General features: G+C 43.8%; 3 protein-coding genes across 5 annotated transcripts; 2 read left to right on the top strand and 1 right to left on the bottom strand.

Moving 5' to 3' along the window:
- Nucleotides 1–108: 108 nt before the first annotated feature.
- Nucleotides 109–2,488, top strand: hsd3b1 (hydroxy-delta-5-steroid dehydrogenase, 3 beta- and steroid delta-isomerase 1). Its single transcript, XM_024408918.2, has 3 exons — nt 109–1,137; nt 1,252–1,416; nt 1,565–2,488. The coding sequence occupies exons 1-3, from the start codon at nt 987–989 to the stop codon at nt 2,371–2,373; spliced, it is 1,125 nt and encodes a 374-aa protein (XP_024264686.1). The 5' UTR covers nt 109–986; the 3' UTR covers nt 2,374–2,488.
- Nucleotides 2,489–2,627: 139 nt separating this feature from the next.
- On the top strand, nt 2,628–7,378 carry LOC112240615 (phospholipase A1 member A). Its single transcript, XM_024408892.2, has 11 exons — nt 2,628–3,366; nt 3,574–3,784; nt 3,920–4,097; nt 4,189–4,297; nt 4,767–4,868; nt 5,031–5,123; nt 5,361–5,516; nt 6,034–6,123; nt 6,296–6,404; nt 6,567–6,722; nt 6,834–7,378. Exons 1-11 carry the CDS (start codon nt 3,297–3,299, stop codon nt 6,922–6,924), a joined length of 1,365 nt encoding a protein of 454 aa, XP_024264660.1. The 5' UTR covers nt 2,628–3,296; the 3' UTR covers nt 6,925–7,378.
- Nucleotides 6,117–19,880, bottom strand: LOC112240627 (popeye domain-containing 2). 3 transcript variants are annotated; one of them, XM_024408911.2, is made up of 4 exons: nt 18,113–19,880; nt 16,843–16,951; nt 16,126–16,734; nt 6,117–6,379 (listed from the first exon to the last, which is right to left on the bottom strand). In XM_024408911.2, the coding sequence occupies exons 1-3, from the start codon at nt 18,607–18,609 to the stop codon at nt 16,174–16,176; spliced, it is 1,167 nt and encodes a 388-aa protein (XP_024264679.1). In that variant the 5' UTR covers nt 18,610–19,880; the 3' UTR covers nt 6,117–6,379; nt 16,126–16,173. The 3 variants fall into 3 exon arrangements, with proteins under 3 accessions (XP_024264679.1, XP_024264666.1, XP_024264672.1); XM_024408898.2 differs by lacking the exon at nt 6,117–6,379 and adding an exon at nt 7,382–8,452 and having other exon boundaries at nt 16,266–16,734; XM_024408904.2 differs by lacking the exon at nt 6,117–6,379 and adding an exon at nt 8,348–8,452.
- Between the last annotated feature and the right edge of the window lie 66 nt (nt 19,881–19,946).

The following is a 19,946-nucleotide window of genomic DNA, read 5'->3' as shown; positions in this document are numbered from 1 at the left end:
CAAACACCACACAATCTAACATGTCATCCCACTAACTGGTCTAGAGGGGTTGATTGAGTTGAAGGGATGTGGGTTGAACATGGAGGTCTTTGCATGTTTCAGCTGTGGCCTTGGCACAGTGACATTATCCTTCATCCTCCAGATAAGACAGCAGAGAGGGAGGCCCTAATACCAGACCAAGGTCTACTAACACGTCTGTTATCACAGGGAGATGGAGAGCTTATGAAACTGGAAACAAACTCAATAGACACCTAAACCATCTTTTTAAAACCATCCCATAACAGACATGTCCAGTGTGTTGCTCTAGAATCTTGAGCTGTTCAAAATGTCACAAAACCACCTGCAATCACATACATTTGGCAGTTTATGAGAGGATAAAACTACTTCAAGATATGCTACTCATGACAAAACTGATCCTAATGCAGATCCGGATTAGGTTTAAAATCTGAAATAAATGACACAGTGTGAATATATAGATGTTTTATAGAGCATGTAGAGAATCAGTGGCCAAGCCTGTCAAAATAAACCAGCCAGAGCCACTAAATCTGATAAACTGACTCTGGTCAGTTTATCACTGTCAACAGGGGACAAAAACAAATTGTTAGTCAGATGTCGCCTTGACATTCAAGTCTTCTGTTTTCCATGGCTGGTCTGTGACCTGTAGCCTTGGCAGCCGTCCTTGGCAGATACTGGGAAATAAAACATCCCTGTCCTCCCTCCCTCCCTCTCTTGCGTATGCCTGCCTGTAGACCTTGCCTCACTTCTTACCCCAGAGTGGCAGTTACCGGCACTTCTAGCACATTCCCTCAGGCTAGAAAAAGGGAGTTTTCAGAGACGGGAGAGGGGTGTTAAGTTAGTGTCTGCCATGCCCTCGGGATAGCAGAGGAGTTTTAGGACGGGACAAAGTCCGGAGCATTGGTCATTCCCAGTGCTTAGGAAAGGGAGTTTTCTGAAAGGGGTAGTAGTTTCAGATTTTGGACTGGGCCATGTCTCTGCAAGGTGATGTATGTGTGGTGACAGGAGCCTGTGGGTTCCTGGGAGAGAGGCTGGTACGGCTGCTGCTGGAGGAAGACAAGCTCACAGAGATCCGTATGCTGGACATAAATGTCCGACCACAACTCATACAGTGTCTGGAAGGTAAATACTATACCAGCTCTCCTTTTTTTCTCTCTCACTACTAGGGTTAGGGTAAATATTGATATTTTACAACTTTTCTTTGGTTTGTTTCTTCTCTGATTGGTTTGTTGTCAGAGATCAGAGGGGACACGCTGGTAAGTGTATTTGAGGGGGACATTAGTGATAGTGAGCTGCTGAGGAGAGCGTGCAAGGGAGCATCGCTGGTCTTCCACACTGCGTCCCTCATTGACGTCACCGGGAAGGTGTTATACAGTGAGCTTCACAGGGTCAACGTCAAAGGTATGATCAGATTTTACTGAAGCTTTGGGTTGAGATTGGCAGCAGACCTGAGTGAAATAAACATGTCCAATACTTTCAAATACTTGAGCTGCTCTTGAAAACAGAATTGACCCTGCTGATGTACTCATTCATCTGATATCTTTCTCAGGAACCCAGCTCCTTCTGGAGACGTGCGTCCAGGAGAATGTGGTGTCCTTCATCTACACCAGCAGCATCGAGGTGGCCGGCCCCAACGCCAACGGAGACCCCATCATCAACGGTGATGAGAACACACCCTACACATGCTCCCTAAAGTTCCCCTACAGCAAGACCAAGAAGGAGGCCGAGCAGGTCACCCTGCAAGCCCAGGGTGAGGTGCTCCAGAATGGGGGCCGGCTTGCCACCTGCGCCCTCCGACCCATGTACATCTATGGAGAGGGCTGCCGTTTCCTGCTGGGCCATATGGGAGACGGGATTCGGAACGGGAATATGTTGTACCGGACCTCCCGCCCGGAGGCGCAGGTGAACCCTGTATACGTGGGGAATGCGGCCCTGGCCCACCTCCAGGCCGCCCGTGCCCTGCGAGACCCCCAGCGGAGAGCCGCCATCGGAGGGAACTTCTACTACATCTCAGATGACACGCCGCCTGTCAGCTACTCTGACTTCAACCATGCTGTGTTGTCGCCGCTGGGCTTCAGCATCCAGGAGAAGCCTATCCTGCCCATTCCAGTCCTCTACCTTCTCTGTTTTCTCATGGAGATGCTGCAGATACTGCTCTGCCCCTTCAAGCGCTTCACACCGCCCATAAACCGGCAGCTCCTCACCATGCTGAACACGCCCTTCAGCTTTTCCTATCGGAGGGCTCAGAGGGACATGGGGTACGCTCCACGGTACAGCTGGGAGGAGGCACGCAAGCGGACCATGGATTGGGTGGCTTCCCAGTTACCCAAGGAGAGAGAGAGAATAAAGGTTAAATAATTGCCCCACGATCTGCTAATAACACATAACATATAGCTCACCATCCCCAGTCCAAGTGTCTAATCCTCATTACTGCACTCTGTAAAAGTTGATATTAAAGTTGTGTGAAAACCAATCTCTGAACATGTTCTTTCCCGGTCTGTTCTCACTTATGACCACTCAGCCTGACCCATTTGATTTCATCAGAAATAGATGGAGACTGACACTGTATTCTCAATCCCAGACACAATAGGCCTACATGTCCTTGACCTTGTTCTCCAGAGAGGAGGATTCTTTTCTTAAATAAAAGCTGAACTACTGCAGTCTGATTAGAGTTGCAGGTCCATCTATATAGTCACATGGATGAGTATAAGGGTAGACTAGTCTGAATCCATTGCTGAAATGAACTCACCATGAGACACAGTGAGAATGTCACCCTCAGACAGCCAGAGTTTAGTATTAAAACAAACAGGTATTGATCACCAGTGAGGTCATGGATTCACAACCCCCCATATAGACTAAGCACTGGGTCCTAAACAACACACTGACGAACGACTGGAGCAGGAGAGGTATGTGGGTACGTTTTCATAAGGCTAGTTTACTGTGCCAGCTGAGCTTTGCGAGAAAGCAGGGAAGGAAATCCTCCCAACCCCCCATCTCTGTTACTGTGTAACTAACTATTTCAATGCCAGGCATTGTGAAATAACGTTGTGTTCAACTTCATTCTCTTAAGTAGATTCCTGCCCTTTTGTGGCCACTGTTGACCGGTAGAGGGTTGAATGACATTTCTAGAACCAAAGTGAGTTATTGCATAGCTACAAGGACTGCTGAGAGGGAAAAGAGAGTTTCCAAAGCTAAGGATCTGAGGCACAGTTCACCAACACATTTCACCAACCTATCTGGTAAAGCCAAGTTACCATTCTTGATACTCTTCTTTCAAGACAATGGGCTGGAAACTGAAAACAGTGCAAACTATTCTCAGTATTCTAGCCTTCTACATTACATTTGCAGTCGGTAAGTACAACTCATCTCTATTGCAGAAGCTTCTTCCTAATACTATTAAATTAATATACTAACCTTCCTCTAAGCATATTTATTATAGCATATGCTATGTCACTGTCGATGTAAAGAAGATTTTCTTTTGTGCAAATGGTGCATTTGTTGTTGTTGTTGGTGTTGTTCTCCAGGTTCTTTATGGACATTTCTCCTCTGAACCTGCAGGGGAAGATGAGGAGCCCAGATCAGAATGTGCTGACTTCAACAACATGACCTGGCTGGAGTACCATCAGCAGGGCAGCAAGCTACAGGTGCAGTACCTGCTCTTAACACGCAAGAATACAGACTGTGCCAGCCTCTTCAGTCAGGACTTCCTCAGCAACAACACCTACTTCAACTCCTCCCAACCCACCAAAATAATTGTCCATGGATACAGGTAAGGAATAAGGGAGGGAGGTCAAAAACTTGGCAAGGTATATCTATATTATACACATAAAACGTATAAGTTATCTCTCCCTCCCTCCCTCCCTCCCTCCCAACCTCCACCTCCCCTTTCCTCCCTCCCTCCCAGGGCTCTGGGCAGTAAGCCATCCTGGGTGAAGCAGCTGGCCCAGGCTCTGCTGCGGGTGCAGGATGCCAACGTGGTGGTGGTGGACTGGGTCTATGGGGCCTCACTCGCCTACCACATGGTGGTGGAGAACTACAAGGAGGTGGCCATCCAGATCTCTGTCCTCATCAACCAGCTCCAGGTCAGGGCCTCCTCATTTGCTTATGTTTACACTGACAGCAAATTAAGTTAAAAGTAATGAAAATAAAGGAGGTCTGATGTCTGTCCCACAGAACCATGGATGCAAACTGGAGTCATTTCACTTCATTGGGGTTAGTCTTGGGGCACATGTGTCTGGATTCGTGGGGACCCTGTTCAAGGGCAAGATAGGAAGAATTACAGGTGAGCTCCATCTGTGTCTGACCCATTAACAGTTCCACAGGGCACCTTCTGTCTGCAGAACAGGGCTCAACAGGGCCAGACAGAGACTGGTCACCACAAAGCAGGCCAGTCACTAACAGACCCTCTCATCTCTGCCAATCTGACTGAATTAGCCTTTCAAAGAGAGAGACAGCTCTGGAAAACAACAACAGCTGATATTGAAAGGCAGTGAGCTGAATTTGTGAAAGAGGGAGACGTTACCCTTCTGAAGTCACACAACGACACAATAATACATATGATTGTCTGTCTGTACACTATCGCTGATGTTTTTGTCTCAGTAGAGGCCTTCAGCGCTGTGATATGAAGTAGTTTGAATGCTTTAGTGCAGTAGTTCACAGGCGCTCTGTGTGTGTATATTTGTGTTTGTCATCACTGTCGCTGATGCAGTACTCTATCTATCCCCCACTGACCTCTGTATCTCCTGCTGTAGGTCTGGACCCGGCTGGACCCATGTTTAAAAGAGCCGACACGTTTGACCGTCTTGACCCCTCAGATGCACTGTTTGTGGAGGCCATCCACACTGACTCCGACTGTGAGAGAATAGGCTACACACAAATAATCATTGTTATTGCAAAGAGATTTCTGCTACCATTCCATCTTTTCCTCTATTTCAAAAGCCTCACTGTTCACTGGAATGATATGACAATGTCCTGGTATCAGCCATTCGACATCAATTATCATCCTTTTCTCTCAGATTTCGGCATCTCCATCTCTGTCGGCCATGCAGACTTCTTTCTAAATGGCGGGATGGACCAAGCAGGTTGCTCGCGCTCCAGGTCTACGTCAAGTAAGTACGTGTTTTTGCCACCAAAATGCTTCATTGGCAAAGAGGCCTAACCTAAGTGTGTATGAATTTCAATATAAACTTCAGACATGTCTTTCAACTTAAACAACTGTTGATGTTTTTTGATTATTCACTAACTAAACAGTAAGCACTATGTCTACTAGCCTATAGGCTATTTAGTGGTAAGCTTCTGGCTACCTGAGAATCTTCGTTTGTGATCAGTTCTTGTCTACTTTCCAGTGTATAGCTATGTGATATGTGACCACATGAGGGCGCTCTACATCTACATAAGCGCACTGAACGGGACCTGCCCACTGACTGGCATCCCTTGTTCCACCTATGAGGACTTCCTCAAGGGGCGCTGTTTAGGCTGCCCAGGCAGATGTCCACGAATAGGTAAGGACATCATCAACATTAAACTATTTCCCCAGATATTATACCAACCTGCTGTCTGTGAGTACGTTGGTCATACAAATGTAAATATTGTAAATAGCCACCTTTTACATGTAGCCTAGAGTAGACTATGCACAAACTATTTTGATTACGTGTTTACATGGGATATTTTGGTATTATTCAAACTTCCCAGCACACTTTCCATGTTTACTTTAGTCAAGTTTCACTCAGTGAGAGATAGGGCAACTGTCTGACCTAGCTAGTGTCATGTCTGGTCTGGGCACACTGGTCTGGGCACACTGGTCTGGGCACACTGGTCTGGGCACACTGGTCTGGGCACACTGGTCTGGGCACACTGGTCTGGGCACACTGGCGCTGCTGATGCAGTGACAGACTGATACAGATAAAGCAGTAAATGTACTCTGGAGGCCTTTCATCTGTCATAACTGTGATAGGAATGGCTATTTTACATCTTACTCTCTCTGTCTTTTGTATGTGCATGTGTCCTTGTGTGTTTCAGGGTTATTGGAGAACAGTGGTTTAACAGTCTTTCCTCTTCCTCAACCAAAAAAGCTTTTCCTCCTGACAACCTCTGCACCTCCCTTCTGTGGTGAGTAGCCAACATTTACCTCTATGTAAAAACACAGACTGGCTGTCCATCAGACAATTGTTGGATGTTCATTATGCCCACTACTTTGACCCCACAGTTGAATGGTTAAATACAGCAATATCTCATGTGATGATGATCAAGTTACATCCCGTCCCCTCCTCCTCTTCCCCAGCCCATCACATCCTGGTGCAGCTGGAGGTGTTCCTCCTGGACAAGAGTGCTGAGGTGCAGGTGATCCTGAGGACTGGGGGACATCCTGAAACAGAGCAGAGACTCAGGCTGTAGGTACAACCACTAACCCTCACTGTTAGAGACAACAACAAAAAATGTATACACAGCATGATTCACAGCTGTTCACAGTATGATACGTAAACATGGATTATATTCTCAGTAACAGGCATGCTATGTGTGTGTGTGTGTGTGTGTGTGTGTGTGTGTTTCAGACAGACAGACGGCACCATGTACAGTAGGGTGATAGCCCACCCAGTGCCACTGTGTGAGATAGACTCCATCCAGCTGAAGAACACTGGAGCGCACTTCTACAGGCAGGGAGACATCCACGTTGTGTCTGTCTGCATATCAGAATTCCCCTCTGTCGGGTATAAGTCCTTTCATCTATTTAACACACATACTTTCACACACTTACCTACACCACACACAACATTCCTGTGCATGCATATGACACTGTAACTCATGTGTTTCTCTTTCAGAGAAGTGGAGCCATTGTGTGTGAAGAAGATAAACGTAAGGCGAGGATCTCCATGGAACCATGATTTCGTACAGCTGTGTGAGAATTACTGATTTAGTAAACACACAGATACTATGAACCAACATGTTTCTTTCTCTCTAGCAACCTCCCAATAGTCTGAAACTGTGTCCTTTCCTCATCTCCTTTCCTTTATCATCAATGATGTGGAATGCTTTGATAGGTCTAAGCAGTAAGGAGGAAGCCTATCCTTATAGTTATCATTGGGAATGAAGGAAAGGAAATTAGAAGAGTTTTACTGGGACTAGCTCACGCAGAAACAGCTACACACAGCTACACACAAACTTTGCCATCCTATAACCCTAGTCATATGTTACTGATGGACCACCTACTGCCAAACAGATTCCAGAACAGTTCCAAACTACTTCTTTACATTTCTTTAGTATATTCTAACAGCATTAGTATTGATGCACATAATCATTCCGACGCAGATGAATGTTACTTTATTCAGAGCTTCTGTTGAAGCAAAACAATAAAAGGGTAACTCTGGAATGTGTGAATTTTGTCTGTACTCAAGGGCTTAACTCTCTGAGTTCTGATAAGCAGGGGTGAGCAACATATTCAGCAACAAATGTGCAACTGTGATAACTGATTTTGAGTGCCTCGTGATGATAAACTTGGAGACAATATTATTTCTGACAGAGGATGAAGGAGAGAGGAGACAGACAAAAAAATGACAGGAATGCATTTTCACCAAGAGCTTTATCAAGAAACATTGGCCCCATGAAAATATATGTATATGTAGTCCCATTTTTATTTACAAAAACATAACACTCTTGTTCTACGTTAATGACTAAATAAATGTACAATGTGTGAGACATCTCACATTCACATAAACAAATGCCTGTTAAATTTGGAATTGTGTTTTGGAAAATGTGAGTATGAAGATAAATCCCTTTCTAGCATGCTGTCTGTCAAACTTTATTCTCTCAGATTATGTCTGCACAAACAAACACGATTAACGTGCCCCTAGCTAGCCAACCCAACCTCAGTTGTTAAAAAATAAAATACACATGATTGCTTTAATGTTGAATCATAATCCTATCTAACACAATATCCACATCAAAGGCTGTCCATCCAGATGAATGGGAGACATGTGAGTGAAATAATAAAAAGAGGTCTGTGACCTTAACTAATAAATTCAGATTTATAACATAATTTTTTCCAGTGTCCAGGGTTTCACTCTTTCCTATATTGTCACGCACAGATGACACCAGAGGAAGTGAGGTAAGGTGAGAGAGTGGGATTTGGTGTTGGGGAGGTCTGATTCCACCCAGGGCAGTGATGGTTGTGTTCCAGGTCATCTTTTTTGCAGTTGCACTGCTCATCTCAGAAGAATGCTAAATGATATTAATGTGGTTCCTGAGATGTTAAACACTTTGCCAGTTGACATCTGATAATCTGCATAGCCTGAATGTAAAAATATTTCCTGGAACGTGTCCACTGTTTCCAATCCGGTTGAAACCATCACAGCATAGAGGTGTCCGGTAGGGGCCAATGGAGCTCTCCCTCTCTGGTATCGCAATGGTAGACTCCCAGTGGTTTCCTCTCCTGTGGAATCAACTGAGAACACCGGTCATTGACAACTGGTCAGTCTATCATGAACTGTCAAGAAACACAAGCTGAACTGTTACTACGGCAACATACCTAATGGCAGGCAGTTCATATTCACCTTGTCCAAGTATAGAGAGTGTTTAATCTTCCCCTAAATGTTATGTACACGCCTTACAGCTCAAATACAGTATAGTGTCGGGTTGCAAGATGATCTCACAACAAAAGCTCCCATTGGTCGAATTACATTGGCATAGTCTTCACATTTCTGACACCCGAACTGGTTAACAGTGAGAGATGAGGGATATATTGACCTGTGATGTGACACTTACCTGGTTTCCATCCAACCATTTAATGCGAATGAATTACTTGACGCATGAAAAGTCACAACCGGGCTGATGGAAATAGGAAATGTCGATACAATTTTATAAATGTCGACAGAATTTGTTCGTTTGACATGGTGGGATCTTTTTGTGTAAGTAAAATTAATTATGCGAGAAATGGCTACAGATTAAATCAGTTATGTATTTCACAGCCAACTGGGCACAGACATCAGTTCAAAGTCTAGTTATGATTTACATTTGGTTGAGTTGTCAACTAACGTGAATTCAACATGAAATCAACAAAAAACATCACCATGTCATTGGATTAAGGTTAAAAATTGCGTGAAAAAAATATGAAATGTCCTCATGTTGATGACTTTTTGCAAATCAGATCAGTTTTCCATGTTGATTTAATTTTTTTTTTTAAATGACGTGGAAACAATGTTGATTCAACCATTCTTTGCCCAGTGGGAGGGTGGTTAAAGTGCACGGTGATGAGCTTGCTGCTCCTTTCCAATAAATATTGAGGGTCTTATTCTGGTGACATAATGATCATGCTTGGCTGTCATTTGACAAAAAAATGATCTCGCTATTATCCATAATAATCTCATCATGTAAGTAGCCTGCCCGCACTTCATCTGCGAGCTGCTGGATAGAGCACATGTGTCAAGATCAGAGTGGGCATATTTGCTATATAACACAACAGTTTTTGTGAAAAAAAAACATCAGCAGAGATAAAAATACAATAGAAACCCATTTAACTTGCATTTTTTTTATTTAATATGCACAGCCTTTTATCCACAATAAGTTTGTTTGATGGAAACATCTCTGGTGGGAGAATCTTTTATGCAGATTTTAGGATATTCGCATGAAAATCTGTCGCCAATTGGATGGAAATCTAGCTAATGATAGTGGAGTGATGGGCTGTTCTCTAAGCGTGTCTGGTCTCTGCTTTCACATGATCCACATCCCTCTCCCCTCTTTCATACCTCACCCCTCTCGAAACCTCAACCCTCTGCTTGCCGTAGCCACTGGCTAACTGACCATAGACTGTACATGAAGGTCAGCAGCTATTACAATGACAGCAGACCCAGAGCCCTCCAACCTCTACCCAGCAACTATCCTGGAATCCAACCCCCCTCTCCGCCCGAAACACGATCTGACCCGCGATTGGGTCAGGGAGGATTTTGGGATAGCTAGGGAGGGGGCAGTGGGTAGGCACGTGGATTAAGTGCATGGCACTGGATCTCTGGCTGCCAGGATATCCCAAAAGTTTCCAGCAGGCTCTAATCCTTGTCAGACAAAAACACACAGCTGACTGCCAGCATCACACCCCCACCCTGCTGTCTCCCCTTCCTGTTCCAAACTACAAACCTCCAACATACATAAAGATGGTACCCCATCTGTCTGAACCAACATAAGCTATCAGGGTCACTGTGAGGTAAACAGCTTTGTAAACGGTTTCATAAACTGTAGCACAAAAGTATCTTTCCTCTGGCCTGAATCCAGGCAGAAAAGGGCAGTCTAACCTAGGTAAACGAACACAATCCAAACACACACACTCTCCACCCATCCTCAGCAGGACGTTAGCTACTAAGAGGGCAGGCCACACACTGGGAGAGGAGTGAGGGAGAAGCTGCAATATACACTCCCCTACATATTTATTTGGACAGTGAAGCTCAAACTTTAAATTTGTCTCTATATTCTAGCATCTTGGATTTGAGATCAAATGTTTTCTACAGTGCATTAGGAAAGTATTCAGATCCCTTGATGTTTTCCACATTTTGTAACGTTACAGCCTTATTCTAAAATGAATTACATTGTTTTTTCCCCCTCATCAATCTCCACACAATACCCCATTATGACGACAAAAAAAAAAGATTGTTTGAATTTTTTTGCAAATGTATAATGTATTAATAATAAAAACTTAAATAATACATTTACATAAGTATTCAGACCCTGTACTCAGTACTTTGTTGAAACACCTTTGGCAGCAACTACCACCTCGAGTCTTCTTGGGTATGATGCTACAAGCTTTGCACACCTGTATTTGGAGAGTTTCTCACATTCTTCTCTGCAGATCCTCTCAAGCTCTGTCAGGTTGGATGGGGAGCGTCGCTGCACAGCTATTTTCAGGTCTCTCCAGAGATGTTCGATCGGGTTCAACACGGGGCTCTGGCAGGGCCACTCAAGGACATTCAGAGACTCGTCCCAAATCCACTCCTGTGTTGTCTTGGTTGTGTGCTTAGTGTTGTTGTCCTATTAAGAGGTGAGCCTTCGCCACAGTCTGAGGTCCTGAGAGCTCTGGAGAAGGTTTTCATTAAGGATCTCTCTCTACTTTGCTCAGTTCATCTTTCCCTCAATCCTGAATAGTCTCCCAGTCCTTGCCGGTGAAAAACATCCCCAGTTCATGATGCTGCCACCACTATGATTCACTGTAGGGACGGTGCCAGGTTTCCTCCAGACGTAACGCTTGGCATTCAGGCCAAAAATAGTTCAATCTTGGTTTCATCAGACCAGAGAATCATATTTCTCATGGTCTGAGAGTCCTTTAGGTGCCTTTTGGCAAACTCCAAGTGGGCTGTTATGTGCCTTTTACTGAGAAGTGGCTTCCGCCTGGCCACTCTACCATAAAGGCCCGATTGATGGAGTGCTGCAGAGATGGTTGTCCTTCTGGAAGTTTCTCCCATCTCCACAGAGGAGCTCTGTCAGAGTTACCATCAGGTTCTTGATCACCTCCCTGACCAAGATCCTTCTCCCCCGATTGCTCAGTTTGGCCGGGCGGCCAGCTCTAGGAAGATTCTTTGTGGTTGCAAACTTCTTCCATTTAAAAATGATGGAGGCCACTGTGTTCTTGGGGACCTTCAATGCTGCAGAAATGTTTTTGTGCCCTTCCCCAAATCTGTTCCACAACACAATCCTGTCTCAGGGCTCCATGGACAATTCCTTCGACCTAATGGGTTGAGTTTTGCTCTGACAACTGTGGGAATTATATAGACAGGTGTGTGGCACTCTAATGTACTTGTCCACTTGCTCAGTTGTGCACCTGGGCCTCCCACTCCTCTTTCTATTCTGGTTAGGGCCAGTTTGCGCTGTTCTGTGAAGGGAGGAGTACATAGCGTTGTACGAGATATTCAGTTTCTTAGCAACTTCTCGCATAGAATAGCTTTAATTTTGAGCCTGTAATCAAATCCACAAATGCTGACATGCTGACCAGACCGGACACGTCGCGTGAGCGAGCGTCGCAAAATAAATTTAGAAATCCATGTTATTCAATTATTGCACCCACACTGCTCGCGGACGAACGTATGCGTTGCCAAGGGCTAAAATATAGCTCATTCCTATTTCTGACGCAGATCGCGCTGCAAGTCCTGCCTCTCCCATCTCCTCATTGGTTTATAGAAGCAGGTACCTGCGTGCCATCTCCTCATTGGTTATACCCAAGTGGGTGATTGAAAGACAAACTGTTTTGCCGGTAGTCGTGGTAATACAATGAAAGTTTAGATGCGATCACCATTTAAATTAAATGATGAAAAAGCCTGGAAGTACGAGAGATGACTAGAAATGATTCGGTTGGCCGTTTTATGTGTGGATTCATTGTCAGAGTAGAGGTCCTTGTGCATTTCAGGTAAAATAACAACTCAATGTTTATATCCCAGGACAAATGAGCTACCAACAGCAAGTTAGCTAGATAGGACAAATTAACGTTAGCTAGCAAGTGCAAGCTAACTAGCTAAATTGCCATAGATGTTTAATGCTTTTCGACCTGTCCCCAAATTAATTTCATTGGTTCAGAGTTTGTTTTGATATTTTAACCTGCGTTTCATGATCGCATTTGGTGTGGGGGGGGCAAAATAAATTCATGCACGATGGCGCACGCACGCAGCCGGTTTGGGTTCTGTGTGATGCTCCAGATACTCAACTAGTCTATAGAAGGCCAGTTTTATTGCTTCTTTAATCAGAACAACAGTTTTCAGCTGTGCTAACATATTTGCAAAAGGGCTTTCTAATGATCAATTAGCCATTTAAAATTATAAACTTGGATTAGCTAACACAATGTGCCATTGGAACACAGGAGTGATGGTTGCTGATAATGGACCTCTGTACGCCTATGTAGATATTCCATTCAAAATCAGCCATTTCCAGCTACAATAGTCATTTCCAACATTACCAATGCCTACACTGTATTTCTGATCAATTTGATGTTATTTTAAATGGACAAAAAAATTGCTTTTCTTTCAAAAACAAGGACATTTCTAAGTGAACGGTAGTGTATGTAAATAAGGTATTTCTGTTTTGTTTTTTTATATATACATTTGCAGACATATCTAAAAACCTGTTTTCACTTTGTCATTATGGGGTATTGTGTGTAGATTGATGAGGAAAAACAATTATTTTATCAATTTTATAATAAGCCTGTAATGTAATAAAATGTGGAAAAAGTCAATTGGTATGAATAGTTTCATAATGCACTGTATTAGGAGACAGTACAGAATGTCACCATTTATTGGAGGGTATTTTCATATGTATCTGTTTTACCGTTTAGAAATTACAGCACTTTATGAATCTGTCCCCCCCCATTTGAAGGTGTCATAAGTATTTGGACAAATTCACTTATAGTGTATTACATTTAGTCAAAAGTTTGGTATTTGGTCCATATTCTGAGCACACAATGACTACATCAAGCTTGTGTCTCTACAAACTTGGATGCATTTGCAGTTTGTTTTGGTTGTGTTCGGATTATGTTGTGCCCAATAGCAATGAATGGTAATAATGTATTTTGTCACTTTTATTGAAGCAAAACATGCTAACCTCTCACGGTTACCAATAACAGGGTCAGTTAGCATTTTGGGGGATTATATAGATTGTTTTCAGCCATCTACACACAATAGCCCATAATAACAAAGTGAAAACAGGTTTTTAGAAATGTTTGAAGAAAATTTATTGAAAATGAAATACAGAAATATCTTATTTACGTACGTATGCACACCCCTTTGCTATAACGCTCCAAATTGAGCTCAGGTGCATCAAATTTCCTTTGATCATCCTTGAGATGTCGCTACAACTTGATTGGAGTCCACCTGTGGCCAATTCAATTGTTTGGACAAGATTTAGAAAGAAACACACCTGTCTATATAAGGTCCCACAGTTGATAGTGCATGTCAGAACAGAAACTATACCATGAAGTACAATGTCTGTACCTCTCCGAGATAGAATTATGATGAGGCATAAATCTGGGGAAGAATATAAAACAATTTCTAGAGTCCTGAAAGGTTCCAAGAGCCCAGTGGTCTCCTTCATTGGGAAATTTAACAACATAAAAATGGAACTATCCAGACTCTGGTTTGAGTTGGCCGTACGACCAAACTGAGCATCTGGGCAAGAAGTACCTTGCTCCTTGGATGAGATGGGAGAATCTGCCAGAAGGACAACAGTCTCTACAGCAATCTGGGCTTTACAGGAGTGGACAGACGGAAGCCACTCCTTAGAAAAGGGCATGTGAAAGACTCGGAGCATAAGGCAAAAGTTTCTGTGGTCTGATGAGACAACTAAACTATTTGGCCTGAATGCAAAGCGCTATGTTTGGAGAAAACCAAGCACAGTTAATCACCCGTCTAACACCATCCCCTACCGTGAAGCATGGTGGTGGCAGCATCATGCGATGGGGATGATTTTCAGCAGCAGGAACTGGGACACTGGTAAGGATAGAGCAATGAATGGAGGCAAATATAGGCAAATCCTTGATGAGAACCTGCTTCAGAATGCAAATAACACACTGGGGCAAGGATTTACCTTCCAACAGGACAAGGACCCCAAGTTTACAGCCCAAGCAATGCTGGAATGGCTTCAAAACAAGAATGTGAAAGTCCTTGAGTGGCCCAGCCAAAGCTCAGACTTAAATCCCATTGAAAATCTATGGAAAGACTAAGATTGCTGTTCAGCGCCACTCCCCAACTATTTTAAGAGCTTGAGAAAATCTGCAAGGAAGAATGGGAGAAAATCTCAAAATCAAGATGTGGAAAGCTGATAGACACCCAAGACAACTCAAAGCTGTAATTGCCGCCAAAGGTGCTTCTACAAAGTATTGACTCAGGGGTGTGAAAACATATGTAAATAAGATATTTCTGTCATTAATTTTCAATATATTTGTAAATTTCTTAAAACATGTTTTCACTTTGTCATTATGAGGCATTGTGTATAGATTTGTAAGGGGAAAAAATCTAACCCATTTTGAATTCAGGCTGTAACAAAATGTGGAACAAATCAAGGGGTATGAATACTTTCTGAATGCACTATTTGCCACTAACTTTCTCACAATTCATTTATGATTATCCGTAATCATGGTAGCATCCACATTAATGTAGAGGTGTTCAGAAACATATTCTATTCTTATTTACACATCACGCCAGGTCGCAGTTGCAAATGAGAACTTGTTCTCAACTAGCCTACCTGGTTAAATAAAGGTGAAATAAAATAAAAAATAAATAAATAAACTAAAAGTGACTCAAATTACAACATTATTTACCATTAATTTCTATTGGGCACAACATAATCCAAAAACTCAACCAAAACAAATTGCAAATGCAGCCAACAAGTGTGTAGGGTCATGAGCTTGATGTAGTCATTGTGTGCTAGGAATATGGGACCAAATTTAATACACTATAAGTGGATTTGTCCAAATACGTGTGACACCTTCGAATGGGGGGACTAGAAACATAAAGTACTTTCATTTCTAAACGGTAAAACAGATATGTATGAAAATAGCCTCAAATAAAAGGTGGCATTCTGTACTGTCACCTCATAAAACATTTGATCTCAAATCCAAAATGCTGGAGTATAGAGCCAAATTAAAAGTTTGCGCTTCACTGTCCAAATAAATACGCAGGGGAGTGTACATGTAATGAATTAGAACAGCTAAAGTTTTGGGGGTGGAGAGTTTGAGGCTTCAGATCTACATTGAGATGGAGTAAAGGTAAACTTTAGAAACAAGAGACAGAGGCCTTTGGGGTTGGGTGGGTACTCAAGAGGCGAGGTGTCCCAGTTCTGCCAACTCTTTGATCAATCCAATGTTCTTCCTCTCAGGCTCATTAATTTTTAACAAAAAATTTAGCAATTTTACTAACTCACTCCCTAAACTTTCATTTAATTTTAGAAGGCGAAAGAGCAAGCAGTGCATAGCCTCTGTATAAGATAGATTGAATATGTAAGATAACAAACAGAAAATCATTGCAAAGTTGAAATGAGGTTCTTTACCACATGGCATGGCCAGTTCAAAGCTGGATTAGTGAGTGGACACAGCAAGTAAAACACACACGCAACCCCTGCCCAGCCCACCCTCTCACTGCACACAGGTGTACTTACATGTATCTTAAGTAGTGGCCCAGTGTGTTAGCTCCAGCAACCTGCCATCTACCTCAAATAATCCCTCTCACTCCCATAATCCATTAAGGACCCGGTCATATCCGCAAAGTCTTCTAGGACCAGGCTGGTAGAGTCCTCACCAGATGGCATCTCCATGTCTGAGGGCTGGCGCTGGGATGGTTGGCAGGGGGTTGGCCGAGATGGGGTGGGGGTCTTCTCTCGGATCTGCAGCCGGGGGGTCGGGGGTGTTGGAGGCTCTGACCTCTGGTAGGCTGGAACTGGGTCCACATCTACCACTGCTGCTTCCTGCTGTTCCACTGGGGCTACCTGGTCCCTGGCACTCCCACTACCACTGCCGCTATAGACCTCCCCCTCGCTGCCCAGGGAGGAGGGGGCCAGGACGTGGTAGAGGCTGGGCAAGCGGATGTCGAGGCGCACGCCGCTCTTTGCGAAGAGCTTGTCGTTGAGTGAGTAGAGCTTGTCGGCGATGTCGCTGCCCAGCATGATGGAGAAGAGGCGGGCAATGTAGCGCTCCTTGGACAGAAGCATGTAAAGGCGGCACCGACGCCATGAGATGTAGCGGCAGTCCGTCTCCGCTGTCAGGGTCACCTGAGGTTCAGGGTGACAGATGGTCAGGGGTGAGAGTGAAGGGAAAGGCTGAATGTTCATAAATCAATTAATTACTGGATGAATGAATAGCGAGCATTTGTCCAGTACCTGAAAGTTCCCCTCTTCGTTGGGTCGGAGAGACTCCCACTCAGGAGAGTCCAGGAACTTGTGGGGGAAGATGTAATGGAGGAATTGTCCATCCAGAGACACACGGATCCTACCAAGGAGAGCAGGAAAGGACAAGATTAGTAAGAGAGAAGGAGAAGGGAGAAAGCATGGATAGGTGATGATGAGAGAAGTAAGAGAGGGAGAAGATGCACATAACTAGACTTGATCCAAAACCTTGAAACAAGTTAACATGAATATCTTGGTCCTTAACCTCAAAACTCAAGGGAAGTGAACCAAGAGAGAAAAACATCTATTCTTGGTTTACAAGTCACAGACATTCCCTCAGTGCTCTTTCAGGTATGACTTCATGTTTATGGCATTCATTTGAAGTCAGTGAAACCTGGAATTGTTAGTCATAAAAATGGCCTAAACAGACGTCATCTTATAACAACAAATGTTATTTGCGAACAATAGTTAGCTATCCCGGTGTATGAACATTTAATTTTAGAGGTCTTATAGGAGTTAGTTTACTGTGTTGGTACACAACCTCAGGAGAGCACCAAATATAAAGCTATCACAACAACTTAGCAGCAGCCACCAGACCTGGGTGAAATACATCATATTGTTTAAATGACTTGAACAGCGCTTCATTTAATTTGCCTGGTACAATGGAACCAATGGTTTAGTCCCAAATGAGCTAAATCAGGTACACCTCAAATACTTGAAAGTAAAATATTTGACCCAGCTTTGGCACCCTGCCACTAAGGGGAGCAAGTACACTACAGTGAGTCAGTGACACAAATACTCTGTATTTTACAAATGTCTGGGGCTGGGATAATATAACCACACCTTCCCAAACCCAACATACACACATTAAATTCAATCTTAGCCAACAAGCAACGGAGTCACTCCTTGGGACACATGACCTCTTGAAAGTGTTCCATGTTTAATTATATCGTTGGTAAGTAATATCCCTCTCTCAGGTTTCCATGAGCCCTAGTTTGGGTCATTGTTGTTGTTTGACAGACAGATCAAGAGATAAAGCACTATGTGGGGAATAGAACACTAACCACACTCAGAACATTAACTAGGAACACTCACAACATGACAATCTGACATCAGCAATTTAACTCAACTACAATTTACTGTTACTCCAGCAACTTAACTAAAACAAGACTCCAGTCTTTTCCCATATCTACAGTAGCATACTACCAAGAATGAACACTGGAATTGGGACTTACACTGGAATGTACACCTTTCCCTCACTCACCTCCCAGACAGCAGAAAGGAGAGCTGGTCGATGGGCGTCTTGCCCTCCACCGCATACGTCTCCTCTACCCCTAGTGCTAGCACTTTGTTCTCACAGGCCCCCACAATATCTTTGAACACCTGTACAGGAACGTCCAGGGGCTGGTAGACGGCTGAGTAGAGGGCCAACAGCTCCTCGCTGGCCAGGCCATCCTGTTCCAGCCTGTATACGAGGTGGCAGATCTGGAGCACACAGGCCACCAGCAGTAGCAAGTTCCAGGTGAACACATCCACCCCACACATGGTCATCCAGCCCCACAGGGCCAGGCAGGTGAAGGCAATCGTCAGGAAACCAAATATGAACAGGCAGCCATAGGTGCCGCTGCCTCCCATGTACCCAAGGAACAAGACGGTGTTGCCCAGGTGGTAGAAGGCCCCCTCAGTGTTGTTGGTCCAGCCATCGCATGGTGGATGGCCGTAGAGAACCGCCTCCAACAGGGTAGAGTTGTCTGCACACATGGTAAGGGAGGCTGTTATTCCAAACCAGACATCTAGTTGTTCAATAAGTTTAAAAAATGTGTTATATTCCAAAGTTTACAAAAGATACCAGAGGTCAAAGCTGGTAGAAAAAGGTTGTCCTCCACTAAATCTTGAAGTTTTTGTTGCTTTATCAGTGAGACTGAACAATTGTCACTGGAGTTGGTCTATTTCTCATAAGTTCAGTCAAAACGTTGAAAAAAATTGTTCCCTTTTATACAGCTGGAGTACACGATGTGTCTTTATTCGGTTATTACACCATAAACACAATTGGAATGGATTTCTCACATTGTGCGTCTCTCCCTCCCGTCCCTTCAATGATTTGTCTGTCTATAGATTTTCTATTTCTCCTCACCCATTTGTTTGCTCTGGAGTGCTCACAGTTGGCAGGAGAGAGAGAGAGAGAGAGAGAGAGAGAGAGAGAGAGAGAGACCCCTAGAAAGATAACCATGTTTGGAATTGAAACCCAAGGAGTACAGCCACAGACAGAAAGCAGACCAGCTACTTAACATAACACTGCTGGAGAGAGGGAGGAGTGAGAAGTGACAGAGTTTATTAGTCACATGTGCAGAGCAGCAGATGTAATTGCAGGGTACACTGAACATTTTATGCTCCGGACTCTCCTGGGTGCATATAGAGCGGCTCTGGTCATGCCTCCAGGTAAGTCACACCAAGAAGAACTCTCCCTTCGGCCAGACCTAAACAATGTTTTCACCAGAATCACTATTTGCCCCTAAACCTCACTGGGCTAGAGAGGGGCTCTGTTGGGTGCATATTTAGAGATTCTGAAATAGGTAGAATTACAGAGTAGATCAGGTTTACATAATGAACCCCCTTCCCCCATAGTTGACAACCATGCCCAGTCAGAGGACTAGTCCAAGTGTCACTGGAATAGGGGTCAGATGGAGTGGCTTTGATCATACCCCTTGGGATATCGAGTCACAAAAAGTTGTCAGACTAGAACGTGCCTTCACACCACATAAGATACATCCATTTGCTCTGACCTCTGCTGTTAAAAAAATACATTAAAAGGTAAAGAATATTCCAGAGTGGACCTTTCCTTTATTTAAATATATGGCTTTTGGAATCCAGCACCCCAATACTTTCTACCACAAACATTTGAGCACACCAATTCCTTTTAAGAATTCAGATGTGCCAAGTTTTGGCTGGAGCAGAAGTTACAAGCCAAAGTGCATACCAGAGCAGTTGTCACCAGAACATCAAAAGACCGTCATACCAGGACGTTTTTGCAGGGTGACAGGAAGTATAGCCGGCCTTTTTGTAGTCATGTATAATCATGTCTATGGTTTAGCATAAAA

The sequence above is a fragment of the Oncorhynchus tshawytscha genome, linkage group LG03, assembly GCF_018296145.1.
Source record: "Oncorhynchus tshawytscha isolate Ot180627B linkage group LG03, Otsh_v2.0, whole genome shotgun sequence".
NCBI classification, from domain to species: domain Eukaryota; kingdom Metazoa; phylum Chordata; class Actinopteri; order Salmoniformes; family Salmonidae; genus Oncorhynchus; species Oncorhynchus tshawytscha.
Note: the sequence above shows the minus strand (reverse complement) of the source record. Positions and strands in the feature narration are given on the sequence as shown.